This window comes from Neofelis nebulosa, chromosome 12, assembly GCF_028018385.1.
Source record: "Neofelis nebulosa isolate mNeoNeb1 chromosome 12, mNeoNeb1.pri, whole genome shotgun sequence".
Lineage (NCBI taxonomy): Eukaryota > Metazoa > Chordata > Mammalia > Carnivora > Felidae > Neofelis > Neofelis nebulosa.
In genome coordinates this window covers 76594971-76622031 of record NC_080793.1, presented here as the reverse complement: position 1 = coordinate 76622031, position 27061 = coordinate 76594971, and the positions used below count along the sequence as shown (strand labels likewise).

The 27061-nt window shown below is 36.1% G+C and overlaps 1 protein-coding gene across 4 annotated transcripts in view; it reads left to right on the top strand.

Moving 5' to 3' along the window:
• VPS13A (vacuolar protein sorting 13 homolog A) overlaps nt 1-27061 on the top strand; it is a 253825-nt gene that overhangs the window by 34097 nt on the left and 192667 nt on the right. For 3 of the 4 annotated variants that reach the window (XM_058695652.1, XM_058695653.1, XM_058695654.1), the window contains exons 10-19: nt 1680-1737; nt 6199-6326; nt 6531-6637; nt 8490-8661; nt 10228-10290; nt 11048-11177; nt 12259-12353; nt 12661-12803; nt 24099-24288; nt 24374-24488. In XM_058695652.1, the coding sequence (XP_058551635.1) occupies nt 1680-1737; nt 6199-6326; nt 6531-6637; nt 8490-8661; nt 10228-10290; nt 11048-11177; nt 12259-12353; nt 12661-12803; nt 24099-24288; nt 24374-24488 (1201 nt within the window). The remainder of the gene's footprint in view (nt 1-1679; nt 1738-6198; nt 6327-6530; nt 6638-8489; nt 8662-10227; nt 10291-11047; nt 11178-12258; nt 12354-12660; nt 12804-24098; nt 24289-24373; nt 24489-27061) is intronic. The other variant, XM_058695655.1, reaches the window with a different exon arrangement.

Genomic DNA, 27061 nt, shown 5'->3' with positions numbered 1-27061 from the left:
CAAGATTTCATTCTTTTTGATTGCCGAGTAATTGTATATTGTGTATATATACTATGTATATGTATATATATACTATAAACATTGGGGTGCATGTGTCCCTTTGAAACAGCACACCTGTATCCCGGGGATAAATGCCTAGTTGTGCCATTGCTGGGTGGTAGGGTAGTTCTATTTTTAGTTTTCTGAGGAACCTCCATACTGTTTTCCAGAGTGGCTGCACCAGCTTGCATTCCCATCCACTTGTTTTTCTTTAGTTTTCTTTTGGTGTCAGGTCCAAAATGTCATCGGCAAGACCAGTGTCAAGGTACTTACTGCCTATCTTTTCTTTCAGGATTTTTATGGCTTCAGGTCTTTAATCTATTTTGAGTTAATTTTGTGTATGGTCTAAGGTAGTGGTCCAGTTTCATTTTCTTGCATGTGGCTGTCCAGTTTTCCAAACACCACATATTGAAGAGACTCTCCTTTCCCCACTGTACATTTTTGGCTTCTTTGTGGAAATTAATTGACCATACATATGCATGGATATATTTCTGGGCTCTTTATTCTATGCCATTAATCTGTGTGTCCGTTTTTATGCCAATACCATACTGTTTTGATTACTGTAGTTTTGAATAGAATTTGAAATCAAGGCTTGTGATATCTCCATATCTCCAGGTTCTTTCTCAAGATTACTTTGGTTTTTGAGGTCTGTTGTGGTTCCATACATATATTAGGATCATTCTATTTCTGTGAATAATGCCATTGGAAATTTACAGGGATTGCATTGAATTTGTAGATTGCTTTGGCTAGTATGGACTTTTTAACAATGTATCTTGAAATATGGAGCATGGAATATGGTCCCTTTTTTTGGCATCTTTAGTTTGTCTCTTCAGTGTCTTACAGTTTTTGGTGTACAAGTCTTTGGCTTCCTTGGTTTAATTTATTCCTATGTATTTTATTCCTTTTGATGTAATTGTAAATTGGGTTGTTTCTCAATTTCTCTTTCTGCTACTTCATTATTAGTGTGTAGAAATGCAGATTTCTGTATGTTAATTTTGTATCCTACAATTTTACTGAATTAATTAGTTTTAACAGTATTTGGTGGAGTCTGTAGGGTTTTCTATATAGAATGTTATATCATCTACAAACAGTGATAGTTTTACTTCTTCCTTTCCAATTTGGATGCCTTACATTCTTTTTCTTGCCTAATTGCTGTGGCTAGGACTTCTAATTCTGTGGTGAATAAAAGTGGCAAGAGTAGTGGGCATCTTTGTCTAGTTCCTAATGTTAGAGGAAAAGCTTTCAGGTTTTAACTATTGAGCATGATGTTAGCTGTGGGATTGTCATATATGGCCTTTCTTATGTTAAGGTGTATTTCCTTCATTCCCACTTTCTTAAGATTCTTTATCATAAATGGATGTTGAATTTTGTCAAATTTTATATATGTGTCTGTACACAAATGTATAAAAACACACAGATATATTCAAATAGTTCCTAGAACATTCTTTAATAGTAGTAGTTTAATGGGATATTGTCTAACCAGTTTAATATTTTCCATAGCTAAGTCCTCCTAAGTTTGAGTTTTTTATTTTTTAAATTGTTTTTCAACTTTTTTTTTTTTTTTTTTGCATATGGTAGGACTTTGTAGAATAAAGACCTGTTGGCATGAATATAAATAAAAGCAGTTTGTCTTTTAATAGGACAGCTTGAGGAATGGTATTGTCAATAAAAATATTGTTCCAGAAGGTTATGATTTTGGTAAGTACATTTTATAAAATAAGTACAATTAAAGTAATTGGTAGAAATTTTAATGAACATTGTTAATGTCACTGTGATGTTTCATGTTAATTTTGTCATATAAGTCAAGGTATTTATAATACATATGCACAAATAAAACAGCTAGCTGTTCAATGCCCTTCATTGTTGGGGAACTTTTTGCTATATTTCAAAACTATAGGAAAGAAAAATGTCCCGAGAGAGGATGTAATAAATGTGGTAAATCTCTAAGGATTATTCATAATAATTATAATGTTAAGACATTTTAAATGGCAAATACAGTTTAATAAGGCTAGCTGCCATAGTCTGTAGTGTAATCTTACTATTTTTAAAATGTATATTTAAAACTTTTCTTCTCCATACTTGCATTTGGTTCCGAATTTTCTGAAATGAACATGTACTTTTCAGAAATGAGTAAAATTTCAAGTTGAAAGGAGTAGCATTTCTTGTACTCTGTAGGTACTCAGTAAATACTGATTGGTGCATGGGTAACTTCTTTATTAGCTTTGGTCGTCTGATGTCTTCAGTGATTCTTTGCTGTATTCTTCTACCTTCATGATTATACTTTATTAATTTCCTAAAGTTGAGTCTTGTTTTCACTCTTAAACTATCCATTTCATGGTTTTGGTTTTATTTTCTAGATTATTTTCATCAAAGGAAACATTAGGAACAGATGAGATTTCTTGTCATGTGTATTGATGATTCTCCTGTCTGTCACTTAGGTTTGACTTATTCTCCTTTGCCCTGCTGTCATTTCCTGCTGCGATAGTCAGGACCTGATGAGAGAGAAACCACACAGTAATTTGAGCAGGGGAAGTTTAATATAAAAAATGACTGTAACAGGGGATTGGAGTCACAAAGGATTGGCTAACAAGTAGATAGAACTCTAAAGAAAAAAAGGAATAGTAGAAGGAACTGCCCCTACCCTAGGACTAAGATGGAGTGCCCAGAGAAGAGGGTCTGCCTGCCTCAGCATGGAGATCTATGTGACCAGGGCTCACCGATTGCCAGGAAAGTCTCTAAACTTGTTGGAAATTCACCCTCAGGAACTTTATGGATTCTCATAGAGATTTATCCTGTGGGAGGCACTTCACTGGAGAACTGCATTAGAGTGCTGGGAGAATTTGCTGGCTGCTGCTAGTCACCGTGCAGTTCAGGAGGCTGGTGCTGAAGAAGTCTGTCATAGTGTAGGAGCTGCTGTCATACCGTAGGAGCGGGACGCTGAAGGAGCAGAATTCTGTAGGAGCCATTTTGTGGGAGCTGGGTGGTAGAAAAACCATGGCAGTGCAGGAGTCTGTGGAATGAGCACATTAGAACCAGCAAACATAACTCCTCTTACAGTATCTCTCCGGCGCCCTCTACTAATAAAGATTAGTATTACGCTGGCTGGTAAAGAAAAAATATTTCAAGGGCCCAAGTCTAGTTTTTAGAATAGACAATGAAGGATGAATTCAGAGTTCACAGATAATAAATTGATAATTGGCATACCTGTTGGAGAGGGAAGGAGGACTGAAGGCTTTTTTTTTTTTAATTTAATGGGAGAGTCAACAGCTTATTCATAGGTTGAGATGAGAATCATCTGTAGAACATGAATAAATGAAGCAAGATAGAGAAGGGATAATTTCTTTATTGATGTGGGTAAAAGGGGATAGGATCTCATGCACACAAGTGGAGTGCTTTTCCGCACAGAGAACATGATTAGTTCAATTATAAGACAGATTTCAGGCGTGAGACACAAGTCCTGATACTGGGTGGGCAGTAGAGATGGTGATAGTTTATGGAATTTCTTTGATGAGCTCTTACTTCTTAATATGTGAGGTGTTGGGAGGTTTTTGGAGGGAGGAGAGGCTGTGAAATACCCATGTAGGTTAACGGGAGAGAGAATTGACTAGAACCGTGTTCTCAAAGTGCAGTTCAGACTAGCAGCATCAGTATTACTTGGAAACTTGTTAGCAATGTAAATCCTAGGGCTCATCCCAGACAGACTGAATCGGAACCTCTGAGAGTGAACCTTGGCAATCTATGTTTTAATAGGCTTTCTTGGTGATTTTGATTAATACCAAATTTTGAGAGCCACTGAGATAGGGTAGGGGTTGGGCAATTTTTTTTTTTAAGGGCCATGTAGTAAATTAAGTATTTTTCAGTTTGAAGGCCATGTGTATACAGCCTCTGTCGCATATTTTTCTTTTTTCCTTTAAACAACCGTGTAAAAGTGTAACAGTCATTCCTAGTTCACTGCTTGTGCAAAAACATGCTGTGGGTATGGATTTGGCCTGTCCTTGACTAAACGTTGTATGATTTCTCAACAACATTGAGGAACTGTGGGATTTATGACATACTGAGGCCGATCTGTGTGACTGTGTAATTTTTTTTTCCCCGATAAAATTCAACTTCTGTGGTAGATTATAGGTGTAGAATACATGGTGAGGGGTTTTATCCAGAATTAGGGTTTTGCCTGATCACTGACAAAAGTGAGAAGGACAAAGGAATGAAGAGTGAATGCAGGGCAATGATTCACAACCGATCATAGAATTTTAATAGGGTGGGGAGGGAACTGAGGACGTGAGGCGGAGGTGAAGGACAGAGAAAATAGGATCAATGAGTGTTAGGTTCCACAGGACCTGGAGGTTTGGTATCAGAATACTAGAGAGGTACGTGGTGGCGGTAGGAGATTTGGATGCTTGAGACTGAATTTATGGAGAGGGCGGGGCTATGGGCATGATGAGGTTTAGTGGATGAAGTAAGGGGTAGGAGTCCAAGGTTCTGAGAGGCTTTGGTTTTGGAAAGAGCATTTGTATGTGGAAGTCACTTGGAAATTAGAGTTGCCAGGAGCTAAAATCAGAGAGAGGTAGGAGAGATTGTAACCCCGGGATGGGTAGAGATTGCGACCAGGGAGGGTATGGGAGTTGTGTAGTCTTCCATGTAACATGAGAAAGGTGGGGGAGAGGAATCATTTTAGTGGCTTATTGCTTTGTACGTATCCTTCCATTTACATATAAGTTTTTCTTATTTTTCACTGTGTGGTATTTTATTGTATGGATGTACCATGATGAATTTAACCAGTCTCCTATTGTGGAATATCTTCTTGTTTTATTCAAGTTCAACATATGTATATAATTGAGTATAATATGTTGAGTACATTTGAATGCTCAATGTGAAAAAATTAAGTGCTGTGCCTTGGGGATGATTAAAACCAGAGGAATGTACTATGTTCTTACACAGATTAGCTGATAATAGTTGATCTTTCTATAGATTGAGCTACTACTGGCCTCCCTTTGCAAGAATATTGTTATCCTTTTTTGATACTAAATATAAAAGGTTTAGTTTAATCTGTCTTAGATTATGGGTTGAGCCAGGAAGGTTATCCTGGGTAAACTCTCACTCATCTTCTCAAATCTCCTTTTACAAGTCAAAAGGAGGCAGATGGATACATAGAAACTGACCAGAAATTCAAAAATTATAATTCTATAATAGAAGTCAGTGTTTAAATAAAATCTCTTTCCTCTTAGCATTTTGAATGTAATTCTTTTAAAACTGTATTTTTGTCAACATTTTTTACACTATTTTTGCCTTTTAGAGAGTGTTCCTGTCTTTAAGGGTTATGTTGGTGTTTTGAGGGGAATTTCAGTTAGTCTGTTTACTTAAAGAAGAAAATATAAATTATAGTTAGGAAAAAGATAAAAGAATCTTTTAATTGACAGTTCATCTAACTGAATTATAGCAGTGTGCAAACCTGGGAAAGTAGAAAGAGTATAAGAAATGAAAATCAATATTTTCAACTCCATCCCTTTAGTACTTAGAGACTCTTGAAATATAACTCAATTTAAATTTTTAAAATTTGCCTTTCTCTGTAAGGCTTATTTCACTTAGCATCACACTCTCCAGTTCCGTCCATGTTGCTACAAAGGGCCATATTTCATTCTTTCTCATTGCCACATAGTACTCCATTGTGTATATAAACCACAATTTCTTTATCCATTCATCAGTTGATACACATTTAGGCTCTTTCCATAATTTGGCTGTTGTTGAGAGTGCTGCTATAAACATTGGGGTACAAGTGCCCCTATGCATCAGTACTCCTGTATCCCTTGGGTAAATTTCTAGCAGTGCTACTGCTGGGTCATAGGGTACCATATGTTTTCACTCTTATGTGGATCCTGAGAAACTTAACAGGAACCCATGGGGGAGGGGAAGGAAAAAAAACAGGTTAGAGTGGGAGAGAGCCAAAGCATAAGAGACTCTTAAAAAATGAGAACAAACTGAGGGCTGAATGGGGGGTGGGAGGGAGGAGAGGGTGGGTGATGGGTATTGAAGAGGGCATCTTTTGGGACGAGCAATGGGTATTGTATGGAAACCAATTTGACAATAAATTTCATATATTAAAAAAATAATAAAGAAGAGGTATATATAAAAAAAATTTTTTTAATTTGCATTATTTTCCAGTGTTTCGCCCCATATCTGCTAATGCCAAACTTCAGATGAATCGGCGATCGGATTTTGACTTCTCTGCACCCAAGATAAACCTGGAAGTTGAGTTACATGAGATAGCAATTGAATTTAATAAACCACAGGTGATTTTTTTTAAAATGAAATTTTGAATTGAGTTATAATTTGATAAAAGCAAAACCAAGATACTTTTTAATGTTTATTTTTCAGAACTAAGATTTTTAAATGTGTTTCAGAAATCCACAGTGTCTTAGAGTAACATTTAACTTTTTAAACAGTTGAACACAAAATCTGAAACGTTTAATAGACTTAATGTTTTCATTCTTTAGTATTTCAGCATTATGGAGCTTCTTGAGTCAGTTGACATGATGACGCAAAATCTGCCATATAGGAAATTCAAACCTGATGTACCTCTTCACTATCATGCCAGAGAATGGTAATATGGCTTAGTTTTTTTTAATTGAGGTATAATTTGACATACTACATTAGTTTAAGGTTTATAATGATTCAATATTTGTATATGTTGTGAACTGATGACCACAGTAAGTCTGGTTAACCTCCGTCACCAGATAAAATGACAAAATTTTTTCCTTCAGAGTTTTTATGATCTCTTAGCAACTTTCAAATATGCAGTGTAGTATTAACTATTGTTACCGTGCAGTACATTATATCCTCATGACTTATTTTATAACTGGAAGTTTGGATCTTTTAATCCCCTTCACCCATTTTAACCACTGCCTATGCCTCATCTCTGTCATCTACCAGTCTGTACTCTGTATTTATGAACTCGGTTTTTTTATTTTTGTTTTTTGAGATACCATATATAAGTGAGATCATACAGTGTTGATCGTTCTTTGTCTAATTTCACTTAGCATAATGTCCTCAAGTTCCATCTATGTTGTCACAAATAGCAAGATTCATTCCTTTTTAGCACTGAATAATATTCCATTGCATGTGTGTGGATGTGTATGTATACATCCACATTTTCTTTATCCATTTATTCATTGATGGACACTTAGGTTGTTTCCATATTTTGACTGTTGTTATTAATGCCACAGTGAATACTCAGGGTACATATGTTTTTGTACTAGTGTTTTCATTTCCTTCACATAAATACCCAGAAGTAGAATTGCTTGATCTAATTTTTTAAATTTATAATATATAGCATAAAAGTGAATTTATTGACTTTAAGAATAACTTTTTAAGATATTCTTAAAGGATAGAAACTGTTTGATTTATGGCTTTTGCTTATTATGTTAAATTGAGTTAAGGGATTCTAAGAAAATTAAAAAAAATTTTTTTTTAATGTTTTTATTTATTTTTGAAACAGAGCATGAGCAGAGGAGGGGCAGAGAGAGGGGGAGATGCAGAATCTGACGCAGGCTTTAGGCTCTGAGCTGTCAGCACAGAGCCCGATGTGGGGCTCGAACTCATGCAGTGTGAGATCATGACCTGAGCTGAAGTCAGACGCTTCACCGACTGAGCCACCCAGGCGCCCCAAGGGATGCTAAGAAAATTTATAAAAGGAGATACTAGAATACCATTCATTAACTATAGTTTTGGGATTATTAAAAACTATATCCTAGTTTGTGTCTAGCAATATCTTTTTAAAAAAAAAATCCAAACTTTCGTATTAGATACTTTCAGCCTATGTAATTGAACTTGAAAGTCGGGTTATGTGTGTGAAGTATAACCCCTTTCTAAATTCCAAAGTCTTGGAGTGCCTGGGTGGCTCAGTTGGTTAAGTGTCTGATTTCAGCTCAGGTTGTGATCTCACTGTTTGTGAGTTTGAGCCCTGTGTTGGGCTCTATGCTGACAGCTGAGAGTCTGGATCCTACTTCAGATTCTGTGTCTCTCTCTCTCTCTGCCCCTCCCCCCCAAAAATAAACATTAAAAAATGTTTCTAAATTCAGAAGTCTTAATCGCTTATTAAGCTCTTGCTGTTTCTAGAAGTTGGAAATACTTTTAATTTAGTTGGCTCTTAATTACTATTCAGGTGACTAAAGTGCTATTTGCCAAGTAATATTTCCATAGTTTTTCTGTAGAGCTATATTTTTTTGTAACAAAATTTAGTGATTTTGTTTATTTCCACTTTGGAAGAAGGTAAGGTTAATAATGTAGTCTTAAATAAGGCTGGGAAAAATCAGATACTCAGTACACCATTTTGATAGTCTGTGTACTATATAGGTACATATGTTGTTTTGGAGTGGAAGTAACTTTATTTCCTACCGTTGGTTTGAGGGTGTTAAGTGTAGGGTTTTGTTTTTGTTTTTGTTTTTTTACTATAGGTGGACTTATGCTATACATGGCATTCTGGAAGTAAATGTCTGCCCCCGGTTACGGATGTGGTCATGGAAGTATATTAGAGAACACAGGCAAAAAATGAAGCAGTATAAAGAACTGTATAAGAAAAAGATAACAACTAAAAAGCCAACTGGTGAACTTCTCCTCTCTTTGCAGGTTAGCATTTAAAAAAAATGTTGAACATTTTATGCTACATAACTCCTCCGTTTTTAGTGACTAACACTTCCTACTTCAATTTTGACTGACTCTGTCTTTTAACTTAGACTTTTTCGTACTCCTGTTCTTAATTTACTTGGGTGATATGAGCTCTGGTGATATTCTCCTGTGACCTGTTGGAATTAGAGACTATTCTGAATCTGCGGAGATCTGGGTTCATGTAAATAGTAATTTGAAGCCTCACACTATGACGTTTTTAACCTCAAAAGCCTAAAAAGCATTTGCCACGTTGATTCCAATCTTCTCTGCGTCTCTATTTCAAAGCCTTACATTATCTGTCACCGTTCCATTTCTCTGTTACATCTGACGGTGTTAATTAAATAAATTTCTTGACTTTTATACATACCATGCTTACGTTTGTAGCCAAGTCCATCTGCCTTTCCTCATCTCTCTCTCTCTCTCTCTCCCACTTTTACTCATTTTTAAAGCTCTACTTAAGTACCATCTCTTGTATGGACTTTCCTGAACTTTTTACCCATACAGAGAGCCTTGTCTTAGTTTTGTGGAATTTCCAGTCTTAACCAGCAACTTTATGCTTCATTATCTGTCTTGAGAACTCCCTAAATACTAGTCTTTTAGCATTATAGTATATTCTAGATGGGCTTGTTTTGTGGGATAAAGTTCAGTTCAGGGAGACTGAGGGAAGGTACCTTCTTGAAATTAACCATTCTGAATCTAGGCCAGATTCCAATTAGGAGCTCCCTGAAGACTGAGCTTTATTTTTATTTCGAGGTGGGAGACTTTCTGCAGACTTAGACTAATTAGGAATGCTTGGGTTTAGAGGCCTTTTGGGATGGATACAGATTTCCTTATTATTTTGGTTCTTAACCTGAATCCTACAAGTCTGCTGGAATAGTAGAATCCTGAGTCAAGCTGTTTTCTAGATAATAGTAGGTCATGTTTGCTTCTCCTAGGGAGGATAAAAAGATTTTAGCAGGAAATTCTTAAAAGCAATCATGGAAATAATGTATTGATAGGATGAAATATTTAGCTTATCTCAGTTTATTTCAGTAGCCAGAAAAACTTTGGAAAATGTAGGATTTCAAAATAAGTTTTAAATGTATACAGATCGACTTGCTTTATATTAAAGATGGCACCAACTGTGCATATAATATGAAGGATTTATGATTTTTAGTTGAAAGTGACACTGATGTGTTTACCCTTGTTGTAGTAAAACCCCAAAATCATTTTAAGCAGTACCTGTATGATACCTCTTAGTATGGGTCTGTGAATCATGCCAGGTTGTGACACCCGTGTGCATGACATGTATGGTTTCTTTGTTGAGGTTATTCCATCAGTACAGTTTCCAGGCTGACCCATATATAAGCACTGCGTCTCAGAATTTAACAGGAATATTATGTTGATAGATGATCTATTTTCTGCTTCCTATTACATTTTTGCTTTAGTGCAGCAATTTGATAGATTATATATGCAATTTTATAATTTTTATAATCTTTGTATAGCTATATAAAGTTATTTCAAACACACTTTTGTTTATATTTTTAGGAGTTGGAAAAGATCTTGGATGTATTTAATATAACTATATCAAGACAACAGGCAGAAGTTGAGGTAATTCCAGATTATGTTTCAATTAGTAAAAGTAAATCTAGATTCCGTGTAGATTTGACAGATGTAGTCATATTATTAGTGTTGTGCTATAATATGCTGTTTCCTGGAAGGGGTTCAAATTTGCCTCTTGTAGTATAAGAAAACTTGAGGGGCGCCTGGGTGGCGCAGTCGGTTAAGCGTCCGACTTCAGCCAGGTCACGATCTCGCGGTCCGTGAGTTCGAGCCCCGCGTCGGGCTCTGGGCTGATGGCTCGGAGCCTGGAGCCTGTTTCTGATTCTGTGTCTCCCTCTCTCTGTGCCCCTCCCCCGTTCATGCTCTGTCTCTCTCTGTCCCAAAAAAAATAAATAAAAAACGTTGAAAAAAAAAAATTTAAAAAATAAAAAAATAAAAAAAAAAAAAAAGAAAACTTGATTTAATGTTTTGCCCCATCCATTTAACTTAGGTCCTATGGGGAAAAAATTCTTTCTGAATAATTTGGCTTATCAAACACTCAGTTCATATGAGGGTGAAAATCCAATGTTGGGGGGAGTCGTGTGATCACCGTGACTTGTAAGACAGCAGGGCTGATCGTCCTCTGGTAGTCCTCTGGTAGTCCTACATTCTCAGGTTTGGCTGATGTTGCAGTTACTGTGTTTTGTTGTCAGTTTGTATGTTGTTTATATTTCTTCACTAGAATAGTTAAGTTTTGTGTCATATTTCTATTTATTTAGATTGCTAAATAAGGATAATTTGTCATTTATTTGGAAATTTATTTTAGGTAAAGAAAGCTGGATACAGGATTTACAGAGAAGGAGCAAAAGATTCGGAGGACAATAAAGGATGGTTTAGCTGGCTGTGGACTTGGTCAGAACCAAGAAGTAAAGAACAGCCAGATGTTAAGCCTGGAAGTAGGTCCATTTCATTTTATAGTAGTGCAGTTAATCATCAGATTAATTTAGTGTAGCTAATCATAAGGTGTGAAAATAAAAGTTCTGCAGAAAATTTTTTAATTGAAATCAGCAAAATATGCATACATATCATATGTAACTTATTCTTACTCTCAATAAAACTCTTATAACATTGCAAATATATATGTCAAATAAAAAATAAATTTTTTACCTTAAAGTTTACAGAAGAACTTTATGCTCAGAGGATTTAGTAAATGCATAGAGATGAAATGCATAAGTGAAATGCATAAGTGAAAATTTGCAAATGGTATAAGCCATTGTACATTTCTGTTGAAATTGTTTTTGGAAAGGTTTTTGTTTCCTTACCAAATATTTAAGATCATAGCTTTGGAGATTTAGGGGCTTAAGTTTATATCCTGGATCTATCACTTACTAGCAGTGTATCCTAGGCTGATTACTTAAACTCTTTGAATCTCAATTTTGTCATCTGTAAAATGGGAAGATTATGATATTAATACTACCTACTTTGTATGCTAAGTGTGTTGCTTAGCACAATGCCATTAAGTGTGTAATACTGTTAGCCATTTTTTGAGCCTAATACAAATACTTAGAAATTTATATTGCTAAATTTATATATTTAGCAATTTATATTTTTGGAGACTAATCCTTTTAAAATTGCCAATGCCATCCTGACATTCAGGGGTTATGATTTCTTTTTTTAAAATTAAAAAAGGGGCGCCTGAGTGGCTCAGTCAGTTCAGCATCCAACTTTGGCTCGGGTCATGATCTCACAGTTTGTGAATTCGAGCCCCATGTCAGGCTTTGTGTTGACAGTTCAGAGCCTGGAGCCTGCTTCGGATTCTGTGTCTCCCTCTCTCTCTGCCCCTCTCCTACTTGCACTCTGTCTCTTGCTGTCTCAAAAGTAAATAAACATTAAATTTTTAATTAACGAAGTTTTTTTATAATTTCTTAAAAGTATAAAAGGAGTTAAATTTGCATTTCATTTGTTAAAGGCAGCTAAATTATGGGTTAGTTTTATGTTACCAGTTAAGAATGAAAAACACTTCTTTATGATTTGTAGTTCTTGAAGAAATGTTGACGCCTGAAGAAAAAGTTTTACTCTATGAAGCAATTGGCTACAGTGAAACAGCAGTTGATCCAACCTTGCCTAAAACAGTAAGATGTTTTATTGCCTTATATACCTTAGAGTTTAATGATAGATAGGCCTGTTTTTAATCATCTCAGAAGTAGGTTTCTGACTTGTTTTGATATTTGGTCTGTAAGTATTCTTTATTTTAATTTCGAAGGTAAGGATAAAAATTGCCTCTACTTTTTAATGTTAATGTGGTGATAATTTAATATATAAAGGGTTGTTTTTAAAGTATTTTTTGGTTATTGGAAAGAATAAAGTATAGGAATGAGAGTATTTGTTGTATTTACATATATGTTTTCTTCTCATTTTATTCCTCTGAATACACTCTAGTTTGAAGCCATGAAGTTTTTTGTTCACTTGAAAAGTATGTCTATTGTTCTAAGAGAAAAACGAGAAACACCTGAACTGTTAGATATTGTAGTGGAAGAATTTAGCACTTTGATCGTGCAAAGACCAGGAGCACAAGCAATTAAGTAAGTATTTTTCTTTTACTTACAAGAAAAAAATTCACAACCTAACAGTATTTTATAAAGACTACTGTGGTTTAACGTATCCTTATGTATTTTTACGAACTTACATTTTGGAATTATTAAAATAACACATGTTCAACAGAAAACTCTATGCTGAGGAAAAGTAGAGGGACACTGAAGAATAATACTAAAATGTCCAAATCACACTATACAAAAACTGCATCAACAATTTGGCTATTATCTGGATGTGTCTTTATTTTACTTTTGTTTTTAAAATAGTTTTATTGAGAGATAAAATTAACATACCATGCAATTCATCCGTTTAAAGTGTACAACTCATTAGTATCTTACATGAAATTCACATTGGTATATTTACAGAGTTGTGCAACAATTACCATTATCTTATATCCAGTACATTTTAACACTCTAAAGAAAAGAAATCCTAGGGGCGCCTGGGTGGCTCAGTTGGTTAAGCATCTGACTTCATTCAGCTCAGGTCATGTTCTCATGGTTCGTGAGTTCAAGCCCAGCGTCGGGCTCTGTGCTGACAGCTCAGAGCCTGGAGCCTGGTTCAGATTCTGTGTCTTCCCGCCCCTCTCCTGCTCATATTGTCTCTCAAAAATAAATAAACATTAAAAAAATTTAAAATCAAAAAAAGAGGGGCGCCTGGGTGGCTCAGTCAGTTGGGCGGCCGACTTCGGTCGGCTCAGGTCATGATCTCGCGGTCCGTGGGTTCGAGCCCCGTGTCGGGCTGTGTGCTGACAGCTCAGAGCCTGGAGCCTGTTTCGGATTCTGTGTCTCCCTCTCTCTGACCCTCTCCTGTTCATGTTCTCTCTCTGTCTCAAAAAAATAAACGTTAAAAAAAAAAATTAAAACAAAACAAAAAAAGAAATCCTACACCTATTAGCCATTCCTCATTCTCCCTTTTCCCCAGTGTAGGGCAAAAAGTAATTTCTAAGAATTTGTCTGTTGGAGGCATTTCAAATGAATGAAATCATAAATTATATGGCCTTTTCTGTCCAGCTCCTTTCACTTAGCATATTTTTCTTTTCTTTTTTTCATTTCGCGTATTTTCAAGGTTCATCTGTGGTATAGCATGAATTAGTGTTGTTTTTACCCTTTTCTATTGCCCAGTAATATTCCATCATATGGATATACTACATTTTGTTTGCCCATTCATCAAATGATGGATATTTGGCTTGTTTCTACTTTTTGGTTATTATGAGTAATGTTGCTATGAATATTTACTGGCAATATTTTATATGGACAATAGGTTTTAAATTTTCTTAGGTGCATACTTCGGAGCAGAAGTGTTTCCTCATACGGTAACTCTGTGTCTAAATTTTTAAGGAATTGCCAGACTGTCTTCCAAAGAAGTTGCACATTTTACATTCCTATCAGTAGTGTACTGAAGTTTCTAATTGATCTACATCCTTGCCAACACTTACCTTCCTTTGGATTATAGCCATCCTACCGGGTGTGAATTGGTATCTCACTGTTGTTTTGATTTGCATTTCCCTGATAGCTAATCATGTTAAGCATCTTTTCGTGTGATCAGGTAGCCGTTTCTGTATATTCTTTAGAGAAATGTGTATTAAGTTATAGCCCATTATTAATTGGGTTGTCTTTTGATTATTCTGCTTTAAGGGTTCTTTTTTTTTCCCTTGGCAACTATTTTGATATTTTTTATTATTTATTTAAAACTTAAATCCAAGTTAGTTAACGTAGAGTGTAGTAATAATTTCAGGAATAGAAGTTAGTGATTCATCACTTACATGTAACACCTAGTGCTCCTCAAAACAAGTACCCTCCTTACTGCCTCTCACCCCTTCAGCCCTTCCCCCTGCTCCCCCATCCAACACCCTGCCAGCAACCCGCAGTTCTTTGTATTTAAGAGTCTCTTAAGGTTTGTCTCCCTCTGTTTTGATATTATTTTTGCTTCCCATCCTTTATGTTCATCTGTTTTGTTTCTTAAATTCCACATATGAGTGAAGTCATACGATAGTTATGTTTCTCTGACTGACTTATTTCGCTTAGCATAATACACTCTAGTTCCATCCACGTTGTTGCAAATGGCAGGGGTTCATTCTTTTCGATGGCTGAGTAATTATTCCATTGTGTGTGTGTGTGTGTGTGTGTGTGTGTGTATACATACCACATCTTCTTCATTTAGTCATCAGCCGATAGACATTTGGGCTCTTTTCATACTTTGGCTATTGCTGATAATGCTGTTCTAAACATTGGGGTGCACGTGCCCCTTTGAATCAGCACCCCGTATCCCTTGGTAAAATACCTAGCAGTGCAATGGCTGTGTCATGGGCTAGTTCTGTTTTTCATTTTTTGAGGAACCTCCATACTGTTTTCCAGAGTGGCTGCACTAGTTTGCATTCCCACCAGCGGTGCAAAAAGGTTCCTCTTTCTCCACATCCTTACCAACATCTGTTGTTGCCGGAGTTAATTTTTAACCATTCTGACAGGTGTGAGGTGGGATCTCATTGTGGTTTTGATCTGTATTTCCCTGATGATGAGTGGTGTTGAGCATTTTTTCATATGTCAGCCATCCTGTTCTCTTTGGAAATGTATCTATTCATGTCTTTTGGATTATTTCTTCACTGGATTGTTTTTTTGGGTGTTGAGTTTGATAAGTTCTTTATAGATTTTGGATACTAACCCCTTATCTGATAGGTCATTTGCAGGTATCTTCTCACATTCCATTGGTTGCCTTTTAGTTTTGCTGATGGTTTCCTTCTCCATGCAGAAGCTTTTTATTTTGATGAGGTCCCAATAGTTCATTTTTGCTTTTGTTTCCCTTGCCTCTGGAGACATGTCCAGTCAGAAGTTGCTGCAGCTGAGGTCAAAGAGATTGTGGCCTATGTTCTCCTCTAGGATTTTGAGGGCTTTCTGTCTTATGTTGAGGTCTTTCATCCATTTAGGTCTTTCATCCTTTATATATTCCTTTATGTTTATCTTTGAGTATGGTGTAAGAAAGTGGTCCAGGTTCATTCTTCTGCATGTCACTCTTCGGTTTTCCCAGCACCACTTGCTGAAGAGACTTTTTTTTCCATCGGATATTCTTTCCTGCTTTGTCCAAGATTAGTTGGCCATATGTCTGTGGGTCCATTTCTGGGTTCTCTATTCTGTTCCAATGATCTATGTGTCTGTTTTTGTGCCAGTACCGTACTGTCTCGATGACTACTGCTTTGTAATATAGCTTGAAGTCCGGAATTGTGATGCCTCCAGCTTTGGTTTTGTTTTTCAGGATTGCTTTGCCTAATGGGGGTCTTTTCTGGTTCCATACAAATTTTAGGCTTGTTCTAGTTCTGTGAAGAATGCTGGTGTTATGTTGATAGGGATTGCATGGAATATGTAGATTGCTTTGGGTAGTATTGGCATTTTAACAATAATGTTCTTCCAATCTATGGGCGTGGAATTTTTTTCCATTTTTTGTGTCGTCTTCAATTTCTTTCATAAAATTGTTACAGTTTTCAGTGTATAGATTTTTCCCCTGTTTGGTTAGGTTTATTCCTAGGTATTTTATGGTTTTTGGTGCAATTGTCAATGGGATTGAGTTCCTTGATTTCTCTTTCTGCTGCTTCATTATTGGTGTATAGAAATGCAGCTTGTTTCTGTGCATTGATTTTTGTGTCCTGTGACTTTGCTGAATTCATGTATCCATTCTAGCAGTTTTTGGTGGAATCTTTTGGGTTTTCCACATAGAGTATCATGTCTTCTGCAAAGAGTCAAAGTTGGACTTCCTCCTTGCTGATTTGAATGCCTTTTGTTTTTTTATGTTGTCTGATTGCTGGAGTTCCAGTACTATGTTGAATAACAGTGGTGTGGGTAGACATCCTTGTTGTGTTCCTGACCTTAGGGGGAAAGCTCTCCGTTTTTCCCCATTGAAGATGGTCTTTTGTATGTGACCTTTATGGTCTTGAGGTATGATCCTCCTATCCCTACTTTATTGAGGGTTTTTATCAAGAAAGGATGCTGTATTCTGTCAAATGCTTTTTCTGCATCTACTGATAGGATCATGTGGTTCTTATCCTTCCTTTTATTAACGCGATGTATCACATTGATTAATTTGCAGATATTGAACCAGCTCTGCATCCCAGGAATATGAAGAATTATTTTAATATATTGCTGGATCCAGTTTGCTAGTATTTTGTTGAGAAATTTTGCATCCATGTTCATCAGAGGAATTGGTCCGTAGTTCTCCTTTTTAGTGGGATCTTTGCTTTTAAAATCAAGGCCTGGTAGAATGAGTTTGGAAGTTTTGCTTCCATTTCTATTTTTTAGAACAGCTTCAAAGGAAGAACAGCTTTAAATGTTTGGTAGAATTCCCCCTGGAGAGCTATCTGGCCCCAGACTCTTATTTGTTGGGAGAGTTTTAAGAGTTCTATATGTATTACTGAAAAAATCTCATATGAAATGAAAGTTTTTTAGTTCTTTTCTCTCATTCACTGTTTTCATATTTTTGATGGTATTCTTTGCTGGATATTTTGGGTTTTGATGAAGTCCAGTTTATTTTTTGTTGAATTAAAGACTCAAGAAGTCTTTGCATAACTCAAGGACACAAAGATAGATTCCTTTATTTTATTTTCTTGTGAGAATTTTATACCTTCATCTCTTCGGTTTATGAAGCATTTTGAGTTAACATTTGTATATGGCTTGAGGTTGGGGTTCAACTTCATTCTCTTCTCTCATTTGTCCTATCATCATGTATTGGGAAAACTTATTTCCCCATTGAATGATCTTGGTATCTTCATCAAAATGAGTTTACCATAAATGTAAGATTTTATTTCTAGACACTATTCCCATTCATCTATATTAATCTCCTGCCAGTAATATACCCAGTTTCCTTTTTCTTTTTCTTGCTCCTCTGATTTTCTTGAATTTCTTTGTGTCTTTTCAGCTGCTCTTGTCTATTTCTGCCAAAAAATTTCAGGTTAGATTTAATGAATGTGTTGAATCTGTAGATCAGTTTTAGGTACTGACATTTAAACAGTATTGTCTTATAGCCCGTGAACATTGGATGTCTTTCCATTTATTTAGATCTTCATTAATTTCAACAGTGTTTTATACCTTTCAGAGTTACAAGTTTTATACCTTTTTTTATTAAGCATATTCTCATGTATTTTATTGTTTTTGATGCTGTATGGAAGGAAAGAGTGTTCCTCAACCCTTTTTGGGTGCCTTGCTGTATCTGAAAATTAAATCTGATGAAGACTAACAAGAGAGAAGCATACAGATTTATTTTGTGTAAGTTTTAAATTGACATGAGAGTCTTCATAAGGAAATGAAGATGCAAAGAACCAGTTAGACTAGACTACGTTAGCTTTGATGAAGAGTGGACAATTGGGAAGGACTTGAAAGGTCAGGGAGTGTAAGGTAAGTATACTTGACTGGGGGAACTTCAACAAGCCCTATTTGTTAGGATTCTTCTCAGTTTACCTTTGTCTTTAGAGAGAAAGATGCTGCTTTGCTCTAGGTATAGGGAGGGCACCTGTTAGATGAGGGTTTGAGGGAAGTAAGGGTAGGGGAATATCAGAGTGACCTTCCTGCTTCTGCTGTTTCTCAAACTCCTTCAACTTGAAGTATTCATTATGCCAAGGTGCCATATTTGGGGGCTGTGTGTCCTGAACCCCATCAATGCTATTACAGGTGGCATCATGTTCTTAATTTCACTTTTGGATTTTTTATTACAAGTGTGTAGAAATACAGTTGATTTTTGTTTATTGATCTGCAACCTTGTATATACCCTGCAAGCTTGATAAACTTGTTTATTTGAATAGTTTTTAGTGAATACCTTGGGATTTTCTGCATTCAAGAGCATTGCATCTGAAAATAGAGATAGTTTTACATCTGTATTTCCAGTGTGGATACCTTTTCTTTAATTTCTTTCTTAATTGTCCTTGTTTGAACCTTCAGTGCTATGTTGAAAAGTGGTCAGAAAGGGAATCCTTTTCTAGTTGTTTATCTTATGAAGAATGGCTTACTCTTTTAAATATGATGTTAAGTGTGGATTTTTCATAGATGCCTTTTATCAAGTTTGAGAAATTTCCTTCTATTACTAGTTTGTTGAGTTTTGTTTTGTTTGGCCCAGAAGGTTGTTAGATTGTGTCAAATGCATTTTCTGTGTCTATTGAGATGATCGTGGTGTTTTTGTTCTGTATTCTTTTGATTTATGGTTTATTACCTTAAAATATTTTCAGAGGATAAAATAACCATGTATTCTTTTGGGCATATGTATAATTTTGTCTACATACAGCTGGATTTGGTTTGCTGGAGAGGATTTTTATGTCTGTTCATAAGAGAATATAAGTCTGTAGTTTTCTTGTGATTGCTTTGTCTGTTGTTTTGTATTAAGACAATACTGTCCTTGTATAATAAGTTAGGAAATGTTCCCTCATCCTTGGAATAGTTTGTAAAGAATTGGCATTGATTCTTCATTAAATGTTTGCTGGTAGAATTCACCAGTAATGTCACTGAGGCCTTAGCGTTTCTTTGTGGGAAGTTTTTAATTATTAACTTAATCTAATCTTGTTGTTAGGTCTATTTAGATATTCTGGGTTTTTTTTTTTTTTCCAGTCAGTTTTGGTAGTTTTTTAGGAATTTGTCCACTTAATTTAAGCTATCTAATTTGTTGGCAAGTCGTTGGTTATGGTATTACCATAATCCCCTTTTCTTTCTGTGAAACCTCATAATGTCTTTTTTTTTTTTTTTTTTACTCCTAATTTTTTTCGAGTCTTTGCTCTTCTTTCTTAAGCTAAATTTTGTTGATCCTTTAAAAAAAAAACAGCTTTGGTTTTGTGTTTTCCTATATTTGTCTATTCTCTATTTTATTAATTTATCCTCTCACCTTTATATTTTCTTTATTCTGCTTGTTTTAGGCTTAGGTTACTTTTTCAAGTATCTTTACCTGGTAGGTTAGTGATTTCAGGAATTTTTTTTGGTAATGTATGCATTTACTAGTTCAGTAAATTTGTTTTATTAACTTTTCCTTATTGAGGTAAAGTTGACATAAAATCATCCCCAAAGAGTACAATTCAATGGGATTTAATATATTCATAATGTTGAATAATCACTTCCCCTGTCTGGTCACAGAATCCCCACAAAGTGAAACCCCGTACTCATTAAGCTTTACTCCCAATTTTTCTCTTCTTTGTGGCCCATTATACTTACCCAAAGTTCATAGTTCATATTATCACTCGTTCTTGGTAGTGTGCATTATATGGGTTTGGACAAACATATAATGATGTGTCCATCACTATGGGATCATACAGAGTATTTTCATTGCCCTAAAAATTCTCTGTTCAGCCTATCCATCATCCCCATCCCTCAACCTCTGATCTTTTACTGTGTTCATAGTTGTGCCTTTTCCAGAACGTCATGCGTGTAGTTAGAATCATATACTATGTATCCTTCTCAGATTGACTTCTTTTCACTTTGTAATATGCACTTAAGGTTCCATCATGCCTTTTCTTGGCTCAGTGGTACATTTGTTGAAGTGCTTAAGAACATGGTGTTGTCAGGCTATAACTGTTTATTTATCCATTCGCCTACTGAAACCCATCTTGGTTGCTTTAGAGTTTTGGCAATTATAAATAAAGTTGCTATAAACATCTGTGTACAGGTTTTCATATAAGTTTTCAACTTTTTTGAGTAAATACCAAGAAGTGTGACTGATGGATTGTATGGTAAGAGTATGTTTAGTTTTGTAAGAAATTAGTTTTATAAGAAATTGCCACCACACGGTTTTCCACAGGCTGTACCATTTTGCATTCCCACTAGAATGTGTGAGAATTCCTACATCCTTGCCCTTATTTGGTTTTTGTCAGTGTTTCAGATTTTGGCCATTCTAACTGGTGTGTAGTGGCATCTGTGGTTGTTTTTGTTTTTGTTTTTTGAGACAGAGCATGAGCGGGGGGAGGGGCAGAGAGAAGAGAGAATCTTCAGCAGGCTCCCTGTGATGCAGGGCTCTATCTCATGACTGGGAGATAGTGACCTGAAATCAAGAATCAGACGCTTAACCAACTAAGCCACCGAGGTGCCCTGGCATCTGTTTTGTTTCCATTTGCATTTCCTTGCTGTACCTGATGTGGAGCATCTTCTCATGTGCTTATTAGCCATCTGTACGTTGTCTTCGGTGAGGTGTCTGTTAAGGCTTTGGCCCCCTTTATAAACTGTGTTGTTTGGGGTTTTTTTAAGAGTTCTTTGTATATTTTGTTTTTGTTCAACGTTTATTTATTTTTGGGACAGAGAGAGACAGAGCATGAACGGGGGAGGGGCAGAGAGAGAGGGAGACACAGAATCGGAAACAGGCTCCAGGCTCTGAGCCATCAGCCCAGAACCTGACGCGGGGCTCGAACTCACGGACCGCGAGATCGTGACCTGGCTGAAGTTGGACGCCCAACCGACTGCGCCACCCAGGCGCCCCGAGTTCTTTGTATATTTTGGATAACTCTTATTAGATGTGTCTTTTGTGAATATTTTTTCATAGTCTGTGGCTTGTCTTCTCATTGTTGTAACATTAACATCTACCATAGTTCTGTTTTCTGTTTGATGCCCTTGTTCCTGTTTTTGTCTTTCTTGCCTTTTCTGGCCTTTGTGGGTTAATTGAGTATCTTGTATGATTTTGTTTTCTCACCTTTATTATCATATCAAGTTATAACTTTTTTTCTAATTTTTTTTCGCGGTTGCCCCTAGAGTTTTCTATATAGATTAATAATGATCCAAGTCAGCTTTCAAATAACACTATAGTATTTCATGGGTAGTGTGAGTACTTTATAAGAAAAAAAATACCCGTATTCCTTCTTCTAGTCCCTGGTATCATTACTATTACTCATTTCACTTGTACATGAGCATGTATAAGAGTATACGTATATACACACATAAAATACATGTAAGCACACATAACCAACTTATTACTGTGATTTGGAACACATTAATTTGTTAGATCAATAAAATAAGTAAAATAAAGGTTTTTATTTTACCTTTACTTTTTCCTTCTTCTGTAATCTTAAGTTCTTTATGTAGATCTGAGTTTCTAACTTACATTTTTTCTATCTTCCTATATAGCTTCTAAATATTTCTCAAAAGGCAAGTCTAGTTGCAACAATTTCCTTCAATTTCTGTTTGTCTTAGAAAGTTTTTATTTTCTCTTCACTTTTGAAGGAGGATTTTATAGGGTACAGAATTCTAAGTTTGTGTTTTTTTTTCTCTTAACACTTTAAAATTTTCACTATACTTTTTTTGCTTCTATGGTTTCTAACAAAGCAGATGTAATTCTTACCTTTGCTCCTCTATATGTAAGGTATTTTTTTTTCTTTTATTTCTTTCAGGGTGTTTTCTTTATATTTGATTTTTTTTGTAGTGTGAAAACGTGTAGGGGTAGTTTTTTCTCTTTTGCATTTATTCTGCTTTTCTCTGAGCTTTCTGGATCCACGGTTTAATGTTTGACATTAATTTGTAGAAATCATCATTCTTTTTAAAATATGTATTCTGTACCTTTTTCTTTTCCTTCTGGTATTCTTGTGCATATGGTACATCTTTTGTTGTCGCATAGTGCTTGGTTACTGTTTTATTTTAGTCTTTATTCTCTGATATCTGTGTTTTTATGGTTCTACTGATGCATTCTCTAGTTCAGGGATTAATTTCATCAGCTGTTTCTAGTCTCCTGGTAAGCCCATTTAAAGACATTCTTGTTACAGTGTTACTGATCTTTCATATTTATTTTAGGTTCTTAGGCTTTCCATCTCTCTGCTTATATTGCTCATCTGTTCTTGCATGCTGTCTGCTTTATTCATTAGACCCCTTAACATATTAATTTTAATTTTTATTAAAAATTTTTTAAAAAATACTTATTATTGAGAGACACAGAGAGACAGTCCGTGAGCAGGGAAGGGGCAGAAAGAGAGGGAGACACAGACCTGAAGCAGGCTCCAGGCTCTGAGCTGTCAGCACAGAGCCTGACATGGGGCTCGAACTGACAAACTGAGAGATCATGACCTGAGCCGGAGTCGGATTAACCAACTGAGCCACCCAGCTGCCCCTATTTATTTTTATTTTAGAGAGAGAGAGTGCGTACGTGCATGCGAACTGGGTAGAGGGGCAGAGGGGGAGATACAATCCCAAGCAGCCTTCACACCCAGCAGGCTCTCAGCACCATGAGATCATAGTGGTGAGGTCACGTCCTGAGCTGAAATCAAGAGTTGGATCCTCAACTGACTGAGCCACTCAGGTGCTTCTTAATTGTTGTTTTTGAATAGTTCTAGAATTCCTGCCTATCTGGTTCTGATGCTTGTACTGTCACTTCAAATTGTGTTTTTTGCTTTTTAGTATTATTTTTTCTTGATAGACATGATGTACAGGGTGAAAAATACAGTAAATAGATACATATAAACACTAATATGTACACATATATATTTACGTGTATTTCTCAGTACCTCCCTTCTTACTGCCTTAGGTGGGATAGGATAGCTAGAGTTGGCTGGAACTGGGTATTTCCCTTGTTGCATATGGAACAGTAGACCCGACTGGAGTTGGGTATTTCCCTTCGCTGGGTCATTTGGCTCTGATAATACCTCATCAGGTGAGGCTCTGGGGAACTAGTTGCTCGATAGGGCGTGCCTTTTTGAGAACACAGTGCTCTGGATTTCTTCTCTGCTTCTGTTGCCTGAAGCACAAGGGGATTTTTCTCCAGTATTTATGTAGGAACCTGGTCTAATTCCTGGAGTTGTATCTTAAAATATTTTGGGCCCTCTCCTATGACTGAGTCCCCCTAGAGTTTTTAACCTCAGAATTGTCCACACTGAATCTCCAGCAGTTCAGGAGAATGAAACAGTTCACGTTTTCCAACCTTGGCCCTGGTGTACAGGGCAGTTTTCTTTCATGAGTCTGTGTTCTGTGTTCTGTGACTCCCCGTATTCACCTGTCTCTCCAGTCTGGGGGGCAGTGATTTGCGTTGTGTCATCCCTTCTCTCACATATCCGAGAAGACTTTGGTCAGCCTTTTACTTGTTAGTATTGAGTGATAACTTCCAAACTCCTTTTATGGGGAACTTTAAACCCCTAACCCTTAAATAGCCTTTTTTATGTTGAAATCAACATGTGAGAAGAGTTGTTTGTGAATTAATTTATGTCATTTCAGATCGAATAGTTGTGTATTTTCTATGATATGAATGGAATGGAGTAGCAGGAAATCCTAACTGAAATTGTTTCATTAATTTTAATTTTCAGTTTCTGAAATACCTTAAAACTGCACTGACAGCTAATTTTTGTCCGATCTTTATTCATGTAGATTTGAAACCAAAATTGATTCATTTCATGTCACTGGCTTACCAGATAATTCAACAAAACCTCACCTCCTTTCTTCCTTGGATGATGCTACGTCACTCTTCCAAATTATATTTGAGATAAATCCGTTAGATGAAACTGCTGCTCAAAGGTGTATCATAGAAGCTGAACCTTTAGAAATGATATATGATGCAGTAAGCGTTTTTAAATACCTAAGTTTTAATGCATTTCAGTTTACTTTGAGTTTGTGCCTAATGTTAATGATGCTTACTTTACCAGAGAACGGTGAATAGTATAGTGGAATTTTTCAGACCTCCGAAAGAGGTAAATCTAGCACAGCTCACTTCAGCAACTTTGATTAAACTTGAAGAATTTCGTGACAAGACAGCAACAGGTAAGTGCCAGTATTAATGTTGTTATATTCAGCAGCAGCATATTGTATACTAAACTTTTAGTCATGTTTAACTTACTTTAGTAAACTGTACTTTAAATTTATGCTTCTGGATTAGATACAGTTTTGTTTAAACTAATTAGTACTTTTATATTTAAAATCAGATATAATGATCATTTCTTACACTCACGTCAAACTTATTACCACACTCAAGTTAGTTGCAAATTTTGTTAGGATTTTTGCAATTCTGTTCATGAGGGAATAAACCTGTCTTTTTCCTTTCAGATAAGGAATTCCGGATACTAATATATTGGCCTCAGAAAATAAGAATTCTTGTTTTATTCTTGTGGAGAGTTTTTATAAGATGGGGTGTTACTTCCTCCTTCAATATTTGGCCTAATTGAACAGTAAAACCATGTAGGCTTGGAGGTTTCATTGTGGAAGATTTTAAGCTACAGATTCCATTTTTAAAATATATTTAAAAAATACATTTTTAGGGACACCTGGGTGGCTCAGTTGGTTAGGCATCTGACTGTGTATTTCACCTCAGGTCAGGATCTCATGGTTTGTGAGTTCGAGCCCTGCATCGGATTCTGTGCTTACAGCTCAGAGCCTGGAGCCTGCTTTGGATTCTGTGTCTCCCTCTGACTCTGCCCCTACCCCATTCATGCTCTGTCTGTCTCAAAAACAAATAAATGTTAAAAAAGTTTGTTTTTTTTTTAACTTAGAAAAGAGAAAGTTTAGTTAATATAGAATGCCTGTTTTATGAAACTTATTAGCTTCCAATGATGAGTGCTTTCCTTTTTACTTGCCCTGCATTAATTTGTGTGTTTAAAGTTTTCTCACAGTCCACATTCACTTGAGCAGTTAATAAAAGATATTACATTTTTCTTCTTTCTAAAGTAATCTGGGCAGAGCGCCTGGATGGCTTAGTAGTCAGTTAAGCATCTAACTTGATTTTTGACTCCGGTCATGATCTCAAGTTTGTGAGTTCGAGCCCTGCATCAGGCTCTGCACTAGCATTGCGGAGCCTCCTTGGGATTCTCTCTCTCCCTCTCTCTGCCCTTCCCCTTGCTTGCATGCACTCTCTCTGTCTCTCTCTCAAAAAATCAAACATTAAAAAAATAATCTGGCATTTTTTCATTTCAGTCTTCTTTTTTTTTTTTTTTTTTAAATTTTTTTTCAACGTTTTTTTTTTTTTTTTTTAATTTATTTTTGGGACAGAGAGAGACAGAGCATGAACGGGGGAGGGGCAGAGAGAGAGGGAGACACAGAATCGGAAACAGGCTCCAGGCTCTGAGCCATCAGCTCAGAGCCTGACGCGGGGCTCGAACTCACGGACCGCGAGATCGTGACCTGGCTGAAGTCGGACGCTTAACCGACTGCGCCACCCAGGCGCCCCTCATTTCAGTCTTCTAAGACCTCTGTAGTTGTCAGTGATTTCTAGGAAGGTGTTAATACTGATTAATGTCAGCAGCTGGGATGTGACTTTACCAAGTGTTCCCTTAAGTCAAAGTCTTACCGGTTAAGAGTTTTAAGTTGTCTTACTATATCGTGCTTTTCCAGGTTCAGTGTAATCTCTGAAGAGCCAGATGGATTAAAAAAAAAACACAGGAACAGAGCTCTTCGGTTTTTCAATCACATATATTCTTTACATAATTCAAAGAAGGCTGGTTTTGTTTTTGCTCCCATAATGTTACTTCTGTTCTGACTATAACTAAAAACTGCCTTTGAAACAATGAACTCCTCCTCTCTCTCCCCACCCTCCAAATATACCAGGCATTTAATCTTTCTGACATTTCTATAGATTCTTAAAAGTTTTATATTTGTTTTTGGTAGTATCTTTCCTGTTGTCAGTGTCTCCTCAAAATCTGAGATTATTGCATAGACTGCTTTTTAGCTATTTTTGACATGTTAATTCTTGGGTGAAATTCTCACTTGAGTGGTTTCCAATTTTAATGTCAAAGTGTTAGCTTTAGAACCCCATTTTTGTTAAGTCTGGATTATATCTCTAATTGAAATCAGAATTCATTTAGTTCTGCCTGTCACAAAATATAACATGAAATTGTCATTTTTCTCCTACCCTTTCCTTTGTATTCACTTTATCTTTGTTGGTAAAAATGAGATGTGCTAATATGATTCTCCTGTTTTTTCTTTCTCCTAAGAGAAAATATTTTAGCCAAGTAAAGTAAAAAATTCACTTCATGTTTTGATGAGACCTTCAAGAGCTAACTAGTTTAAGCATCATATCGTTAGGCTCCATTACCTCTCAGTTTTATGATTGCATTTTGAATACATTATTCACTTCTTTTTCACAGAGAGCTGGGCATTATGTTTTTCATATTAGTGCCTTCTCTGGTTTTTACTCATTTTCCCCGTGATTTTCTCCATCTGAGTATGTTTTATATTGGATTGCAGATAATTAATTGCCTTAATTCTAGAAGCTGTAGGGTTTGCATTTACCCATCTACTGTTAAAATCTCACATGCCATTTATAGTTCAAATTCTGTGTATTAGTATAATACATACTCAGTAGAATTCATAAGCATAAGGTCAGACCTGTTTTCTGATTGATT